This window comes from Symphalangus syndactylus, chromosome 1 (assembly GCF_028878055.3).
Source record: "Symphalangus syndactylus isolate Jambi chromosome 1, NHGRI_mSymSyn1-v2.1_pri, whole genome shotgun sequence".
In the NCBI taxonomy this organism is placed as follows: Eukaryota; Metazoa; Chordata; class Mammalia; order Primates; family Hylobatidae; genus Symphalangus; species Symphalangus syndactylus.
Window position 1 is genome coordinate 121,748,094 of NC_072423.2, and position 9,043 is coordinate 121,757,136.

General features: G+C 42.2%; 1 protein-coding gene across 1 annotated transcript; it reads right to left on the reverse strand.

The window, feature by feature from the left end:
• Positions 1-1,595: 1,595 nt before the first annotated feature.
• LOC129489137 (destrin) lies at positions 1,596-2,909 on the reverse strand. Its single transcript, XM_063639047.1, has 2 exons — positions 2,865-2,909; positions 1,596-2,216 (listed from the first exon to the last, which is right to left on the reverse strand). The coding sequence occupies exons 1-2, from the start codon at positions 2,907-2,909 to the stop codon at positions 1,629-1,631; spliced, it is 633 nt and encodes a 210-aa protein (XP_063495117.1). The 3' UTR covers positions 1,596-1,628.
• Between the last annotated feature and the right edge of the window lie 6,134 nt (positions 2,910-9,043).

A 9,043-nucleotide genomic window follows, 5' to 3' on the forward strand; every position in this document is an offset into this window, starting at 1 on the left:
GTTTTTTTTTTTTCCTGTTTGTTCATCCTAGTCCTTCTCAATTTTACTGTTGGCTTTGCAGAAATGTCTGGTGGTCCATGGTGGCCCATTTATATTTCAAGTAAAGGGCTGGGTTAATTCACATAGGTGACTGAAGATACTCAAAGCTCCCCTCTCCAATTACTAAATAGGCTGAATGGAAAAAAGACCTATAACTAGACACATCATGGTAAAGTTTCAGAACACCAAAAATGAAGAGGCAATCTTAAAGTCTTCGGGCACACACACAAAAATGGTAACAGCAGTAAAAGTTGTCACACACACACACACAAAAAAGGTGTCAGAATACCATCAGCAATCCTGGGGGCTAGAAAATAAAAAGCAAGCCTTTAAAGTTCTAGAATTCTAGACCTAGCTCAATCACCAATACAGCAAAATGGTAGAATAAACATACCTTTCATCGTATTTAGGATGTATTCCAACAAAATAAGGAAATCAAAGAAAGACAAGGGCAGGAAAGAGTGAATCCATCTCAGAAAAGCAATGAAGGGAAAGCCCAGGATGAAGGTTTACCTTTCATTACTCTTAATTGCACGTCTTTCCTCAGGTTCAAATGTCTTTACCTTGTGCATTTATCACTTCCACAACTGTTTCTTTTGAAACAGTCTTGCTCTGTCACCCAGACGGGACTGCAGTGGCGCAGTCTCTGCTCACTGCAACCTCCACCTCCCACATTCAAGTGATTCTCCTCCCTCAGCCACCTGAGTAGCTGGGATTACAGGCACGCACCACCATGCCCAACTAATTTTTGTACTTTTAGTAGAGGCGGGGTTTCGCCATGTTGGCCAGGCTGGTCTCGAACTCCTGACCTCAAGTGATCCGCCCACCTCAGCCTCCCAAAGTGCTGGGATTACAGGCGTGAGCCACTGTGCCCAGCCTAACAACTATTTTTGTTTAAATAACTCTTTACCTCTCAGATCATCAAAATTCCGGACACTGTAACTTCTCCCCCCATATGACTCACAGTGTTGGAAAAATATGTATGTTTAATTCCTTACTAATTTTTCACATCAAACCTCTTTCTTTTTCATATTATCAGAAATATTTAGATTTAACTATTTATAACTGGGTTTCATTGTTATCAATAGTTACATAAATGCCTCTTCACATAAAATGCTTCTTTATTACAGAAGCTCTCTTCGTTTTAATTTATTTTTAATTTATTTTACTTAAATTTAGTTTTCTTTTGGCTGAATCCTTTCAGCCATATTACCCTTTTCAGAAAAAGTTCCTGGGCAATATACTTTCCAAAATGTCTTTCTGTGACTTGTACACATTGATAATACACGAATGGGCATAATTTCTAGGGTTACACATTTTCTTCCCAAACTCTAAGACAATGCTCATTTGGCTTCTATTATTTAATTAAAAGAGGGTATGTATCCTTGGCTGTTTCATAGAATCCTGTTTAGCAAATGCACACACCAGGAACTAAACATGACTCCCAGTACCGAATTCCATGAGCTACACATTCTATCTGAGCACTACTCTTGTTTTCTCTTTTTTAAAAACATATGTTTGCTTTATTTATATAGCAAGTGGATAACATTAAACATGGAAGCTTTCCATTTGTGGCACTGAGTGATGGCCTACACAGAGCATCCTTCAAAAGCTGCAATTAAGTACCCATTTAACTTTTCAGCAATACAAGCCCAGTTGAGATCTTCTGGTCCATTTGCTTGAAATTTCTTTTTGATTACATCCTTAGAGCTTGTGTAGATCATTTTACTTTTCAGAGGTGGTAGTTCTGGTGCCCACAAAAACAAACAAACAAACAATACTTTTCTGGATTTCTTCGTTTCAAAGCTTGCATCATATAAAGCATAGCAGCAATCTTTTTCAGGAAGCATTCCCACAAAGTGCTTGAAAGGACCAGTTATGGTTACACCAATATCTCCAGCTGAGATCTCTTTGCCCTCTTCTACAATGAGGCACTTTTTGTCTGCACTAAGACAAAAAATGACGGTCTTCTTTCTTTTCTTGATTTCTTCTGATGTGGAGCATTTATGAACTTTTATGCCATAAAAAATGTGACATACTTCATCAGATGTGACTTGCACTCCTGTGTCCACCTTTGCCGCAGTGGTCACAGGGACACAGGGGAGGCCGCTGGTGGGCACTGAGTCTGCGGAGTGTCCTCTTCGCAGCTGCGGACTAAGAGACCACACTGCTCTTAACTATAAACGTCTGAACACTGAATATTAAACACTAAAGCCTAAATCCTGGCCGCACCCGGACTCTAATCCTAGACCAAACAAAACACTAAACGTCACCTTAGTCTCCAGCCCCTTGCCCTAACCTCAATGTTAACCTAAACCTTAATCCTGATGCTACAATTTTAAAGCATGAGCATTTGGTCTATGCGTAAAGTGGTTTAACTACTGCGGTGAGTAAAGAAGGCATCTCCTTCCACTCCCCTGTGCTTACTCTGCCCCAGGCCACAGACTTCTGGCCAGTCCCCTCGTTTCCTTCTGGTCTTTACTTACACATCACCTTCCCCAAAGAGTTTAAGCCAACTGTGCAGTTAGAGAGAACAGTCCCCACAAGAGACCACCCTCACTTCTGACACCAACTGTAATTAAGGGGGAAAACCACCCAAAACCACCCTCAGGTTACATAATTTGCTAGCAGGTCTCACGGAAAGCTGTTGTATTCATAGTTATGTTTTATTACAGGGAAGCCATACAGATTAAAATCTGCCAAGGGGAGGGATGAGATCAGCCAAGGCAGAGTCTAGGAAGGTCTCTCTAAATATGAAGCTTCCATTTGTTCTCTGTGAAGTCATGGGCACCACTTATCACCAGCAGGCATAAAACCCACTTTACCTGTTTGTGTATTGTCTCTCTGTCCCATAGGAATGTTAGCTTCATGACGGCAGGGAATTTGGTCAGCTTTACTCACTGCTGTGTGACTTCTAGAACTGCACCATCCAATGTTGTAGCTACTACCACGTGTGGGTAGCGAGCACTTGAAAAATGGCTGTCCCACCTCAAAATATACCATAAGTGTAAAATACACACAGAATTTTAAGGGCTTAGTATTAAAAGAAAAATGTAAAATAACTCACTGATAATTTGTTATACTGGTTATATGTTAAAATGATATTTGGTAGATATTGAGTTATATAAAATATATCATTAAAATGTATTTCTCTTTTTTATAAACTTAAATTGTGATCTTCAATGTCTGTGTGTGTGTGTGTGTGTGTGTATCAGACAGCACTGATCTAAAAGAAATGTCAGTCAACTTTTTCTGTAAAGGATCAAATAGTAAATATCTTAGACTTTGGGGCTGTATGGCCTCTACTCAACTCTGTTGTCGTAGCACAAAAGCAGCCATGGAAAAGACTTAAACAAATAGGCGTCACTGTGTTCCAATAAAACTTTATTTACAAAAACAGACGGTCCCACAATTTAGCTTATGGTCCACAGTTCTAGCCCCAATATAGAACACTGGTCCATAGTCAATATTCAATAAATATTTGTTGAGCAAATGGCAAGAGAGAAGGCTAATATAGCTGCAGCACATAAGCCAGAAGAAGATACTTCTGAAGGTAATAAGTAGCCAGAGTATGTAGGGTCTGTTACCCATGGATTTCATTTTAAGCCATTGGAGGAATTTAAGGAGGATAGTGGTAAAATCTAATGTAACTTCTATCAAAGTTCACTGTGATAGATGCTCCAGTTTGACACTCAGACGTGCTCCCTCCCACCCCTTTCAGAACTCATCCTGAATGTTGGTGGCCAAAAGCTCTCAGGTGAGTCCCTCTCTAAGGGCTGCTCATGGCTGTAGAGCACTGCCTTGTTCAATGTAGCACTCCTGGCCAGGCGTGGTGGCTCACGCCTGTAATCTCAGCACTTTGGGAGGCCAAGGTGGGTGGATCACCTGAGGTCATGAGTTGGAGACCAGCCTGGCCAACATGGAGAAACCCCGTCTCTACTAAAAATACAAAAAATTAGCCAGGCATGGTGGTGCACGCCTGTAATCCCAGCTACTCGGGAGGCTGAGGCAGGAGAATCGCTTGAACTCGGGAGGTGGAGGTTGCAGTGAGCAGAGATTGCGCCACTGCACCCCAGCCTGGGCGACAGAGCAAGACTCCATCTGGAGAAAAAAATAAAAACAAAGACAAACAAACAGAACAAAAGTAGCACTCCTTTCTCAGAATTAATCCACATTCAGTGACTCATGAATGTAGGTCATAAAGGCCTGGCCTTCTTGTGCCCTGTGCAGACAGTTCCAAAGCACTGCCCCAGCTCCACAGCTCCCTCTGGGATTGCCAGCAGTGATCTTGGTTGTGGCTGCAGGGCATTTCCAGTCTGCCTCACTCCCCACGGGAGTCCATCTGTTTCCATCCCTCTCCCACAGGTGTTGATCTCATGAGCACTCCCCAAAAACCTGTCTGCATGCAAATCTGCATCTCTGAGTCAGAATCCAGAGAACCTGACCTACAACAGCTGATACCAGCAGTGGTCCCAGAAAGCAAACTCTTTACAGTGGGATTTTGGAGCTGTTTACTTGCCAGCTGGCTAGCAAGGAGAGCCCTACTGCTGATTGTAGGTGAAGTACAAATAGCCCCAGCAAAATGAGGCAGTGCAATTGTCAAATCTGTTACGCATGGTGAACTAGGATGGTATATGGAGGCAAGGGATGCCCTGGTGGGTGGAATGTACTGGGCCTGTGTGAACTATTGAGTAGTCATTATAAAGACAATGGAATTGGATGGCCATTGCTGGAGGCTACTGAAGCATTGGAGAAAGTGACAGGTGTGAAAGCCAGAGGGCCTCCTAGACAGTCAAGAGACTCAAATACTGAGAGACTCAAATACTGCATCCAGGGAGCAGAAAAGGCTGGGTGGTCAGGGTAAACAAGGAGACCCGTATGCAGGCCATTGCAACAGCCCAGGCAAGGAATGGAACTGGCTTGGCCCCAAATGCTAACAGCAGCACTGGGGAAAAATGGTCGGATTTTGGCTACATTTTGAAGATGAAGCCAATGTAATTTGCTATGGCATTTGTATTGGTTGCCCATTGCTATTGTAACACATTACACAAAGTTACTGGTTTAAAACAACATAAATTTATTCCCTTACCATTTTGGAGGTAGGAAATCTGAAAATAGTTTTATGGGGCTAAAATCGAGTAGCAAGACTAGTTCCTTCTCGAGCCTCTGAGAGGAGAATTCCCCTCCCTTTTCTAGCTTCTAGAGGCCACCTGCATTCCTTAGCATATGCCCACTTTCTCCATTTTCAAAGCACATCTCTCCAACCCTGCTTTGATCCTCAAATCTCCTTTTTCTGACTATGATGCTTCTGCCTCCCTGTGGTTACAATGGGTCTGCCTGGATAATCCATCCCTATCTCAAAATCCATAATTTAACCATATCTGCAAGGTCCCTTTTGCTATGTAAGATAACAAACATTCACAGCTTCCAGGGTTTAGATGTAGACAGCTTTGGGGAGACATTATTTAGCCTATACAGGGTTGGAGATGGGGGTCAAGAATGACCTGAATGCTTCGGGGCCTGAGCAGTTGAGGAATGCATGGCCACAAACCTAAATGGGGGAGAGACACAGGGCTCAGAGATTCAGTCCTTTCTTCTTTGGAAGCCAAGTCCTGCCACTTCCTCCCAAAGGCTTCCCTGTGTTAAATGATAATTTTCAGTAAAAGGTAAAATCATGACTCTCATACAGATGTAAAAATTAGCACGTGTTGAAGAATTTACTTCACTTATATGATCTGAGAAAAGCAAGCAGGTGTTATAACCAGTTTAAAGGAAAACTCAAAAACAGATTTATATGGAGTAAAGGAATGTTAAGATAAATTGCAAATGGGGACAAAACTGAGTTTTCCACAGTGAGGAAGAAGTCAGTTAAAATCACAACCAGACAGTACAGCATTTACATACCAGTTACAACTTACAAAGAGTTTCAAAATAGCTCAGACAATGTACAGGCCTAGGATCTTATAACGCAGGAAGGTGTGCTACAGATGATGCATTCTTTTCTATTGAAATACAAAGATTTTTTCCTACACTTGATTTTTCTGACAGAAGAACTCAACGTATAAGTCCTCACAAGGGCAGATTGAGTTTCTGGCAGGCAAGGAACAAGAAGGAGGGTTTGATGTCTCCAGGCAAGATCTAACAAAAGACTGGCAAAAAAAAAACAAAACAAAAAAAAAAAAAAAAAAAAAAACGGCACATTTTAACATGAATGTTTGGTATTGTATTCATTATAATACTTTTTAATTAGTCTTTATTTATAGAGAAGGTGTTATGGACTCATAGTTTGTGACCACCCAAAACTCATATGTTGAAGCCCCAACACCACCCTCCCCCCACCTGCTCCAAGTGATGGTATTAGGAGGTAGAGCCCTTGGGAACTAATTAGGTTTAGATGAGGTCATGAAGGGTGGGGCCCCATGATGGGATTACTGTCCTCATAAGAAGAGGAAGACAGACCACAGCTCACTCTGCATGCACACAAAGAAGAGGTTCTGTGAGCATACAGTGAGATGGTGGCCACCATTACCAGGAACTGAATCTGTCAGCACCTTGATCTTGCACTTCCCAGCCTCTAGAACTGTGAGAACTAAATGTCTGCTGTTTTAGCCACCCAGTCTGTGGTATTTTGTTATGACAACCCTAGCAGACTAATACAGAAGCTATTAATCTGTTTTTGGTCCAGTCAACATATAATCAGCCACCTGGTGACATTTAGCATTCTACTTAAGTGCAATTAAGCGAGACTAAATATAAACCAGCGTAACTCATCTACCCTTCTGGCCATTATCACTTTGAAAACAAGAAAGCATTCCTTTTTTTCAGCCATTCTACAGCATACACCAGCCCTTCATTGTCTGTGGCTAAATTGGAAATATAATGATTTATATAAATAAGGTAGGGGACAAAACATAATTTTCCCTCTACCCTTCTTTTTCTTCCTTTCTTTTTTTTTTGAGACGGAGTCTTGCTCTGTCGCCCAGGCTGGAGTGAAGTGGGGTGATCTTGGCTCACTGCAACTTCCACCTCCCAGGTTCAAGCAATTCTCCTGTCTCAACCTCCCGAGTAGCTGGGATTACAGGCACCTGCCACCACACCTGGCTAATTTTTGTGTTTTTAGTAGAGACAGAGTTTTGCCATGTTGGTCAGGCTGGTCTTGAACTCCTGACCTCAGGTGGTCCACCCGCCTCAGCCTCCCAAAGTGCTGGGATTACAGGCATGAGTTACCATGCCTGACCCCCTCTACCCTTCTTAGTTGGCCTGGGACCCTCTGTAACAAAAGACAGATTAACAAGAGAAAAACAGAGAAATGTATTAACATGTATATTTTATATATCTATGGAAAATACTCAGGGAAAGATTAGTTCTCAAATAAGTGGCTTAGAACTTCAACTACGTAGCATCTTCAACAAGGAACAATACATTTTTAGAGAAGTGTCAAGACGAAAGAGAAAGACCTTGAGTCTCCAGGTGGAGAAAATTGTGGGAAAGCAAATATACGGGAAAGGTATGGTAGATAAAGGCTAGTCAGTGAAGTCTGTTATGTCGACTCCTCTGGTGCCACCTTCAGGCTGATGAGGGCCTAAAGTTGTCGTCGGTCTTTGTTCTTCCTGACAGGGAGAGGAGGAAGAACTCCTTTGTAAAGTTATATCCTGTTTTTAGGCAAATGGGGAAGGCAAAGAGCTTTTCTTGTGTCTACCTCTTCTCAGTTAGTTACCTTCAGTTCAAAATAATTCTTATGCCAGCGTGGCATATTTTGGAGTGGAGTATTCTGCTATCCTTTAGTAGTACATTTGGCAGTGCAGTCTCCTATATGGTCTCTTTTCCTCCATCTCTTCTAATCCAATTAACATGCATGAGAGAGAGAAAGAGAGAGTAAGCAACCCTCTGCTATTCAGCAATTTTGGCAGTCCAGGAAGATAAAATCCAGTACCAGATAGAAAATCTTTGTCGATCACCCATACTCTTGTTGGCAAAAGGAAAGTGTGTTGGGAGAAAACACTTTTTCTTTACCTATTTATGTTCAGAGTCTACAGATTAACCAACCACAGACAGATTAACAGGGAAAAAAGATGAAGTTTGTTTATTCAAAGGAGTCTTCAGATAAATATGGCTGTCTAAACAGCCAAAAATAGGGGTTTATATATCCACTTAACAAAGAGAAAGGGAGGCGGAGAGAGGACTTCCATGTAAGAACAAATGGAAGGTATGGAGTTTCAGATAACATTTGTTTAAGCAATTACTCATTATGGTGACAATGATTAGTCTCTTCTCTGGCAGTAAACTTCCTAGAGAGGGGATTTATGGCAGCAGTGTTTAGGAAGTCCTGCTTAAGTCAGCAAAGTTTAGGTACTTTTTGTTTGTTTGCTTCTGCAGCTGCTGTTTGTTCAGATGTTTCTAGCTTAAAATAATCTTTATGCCATTGAAGTGCATTTTGGATCCCTGCAGGTGCAGAATCATTCTTCATGTAACACGACTTTTCAGGGGCTCTTCCTGTCTCAGAGATTTTGGTCAAAGCTCCAGAAGTAAGAAAAATGCATTCAAGTGCCACATACTCTGAAATGCAGTGGCAACTTGCAGAAAAATGGTGACTGAATTGGTTCTCACTTTTTAGTTCACCACCTGCCACCAGGCTATATTTGGGGAAGCTGGTGTGAGCCCAGAGGCAGCCTGAGGTGTCTGATGGTCCATGATACCATCTCCAGAAGCCCTGCCCTAGCTCAGGTCATCACTTCTTATGTCTCAATATGACATCAATACCCCAACTCTTCCTTGGGCTTCTACTCTTTGTGTCTTCCCCCCAACACCCCCACCACCAAGTCGCAAAGCAGCAAAAGAGGTCACTCTAAAATGCAGTCTGCTTACACCGTTAACCTGTTTAAACCACTCCAAGACTTCTCACTACTCTGGTATAAGATCAAAGTCTTTGCCGAGGCTCACAGTGCTCTGTGTGATGCATCCACCCCACCTGTCCACCTCCATCCCCTACTGAGACTCATAGCAC

Excerpts from the sequence above, each read along its gene's own strand:
- LOC129489137 (XM_063639047.1), bottom strand. The coding sequence starts at position 2,909 with ATGAAGCTAACATTCCTATGGGACAGAGAGACAATACACAAACAG. Across the intron at positions 2,217-2,864 it reads GAGAGACAATACACAAACAG|TTAAGAGCAGTGTGGTCTCT; the intron begins GTAAAGTGGGTT and ends AGACGTTTATAG.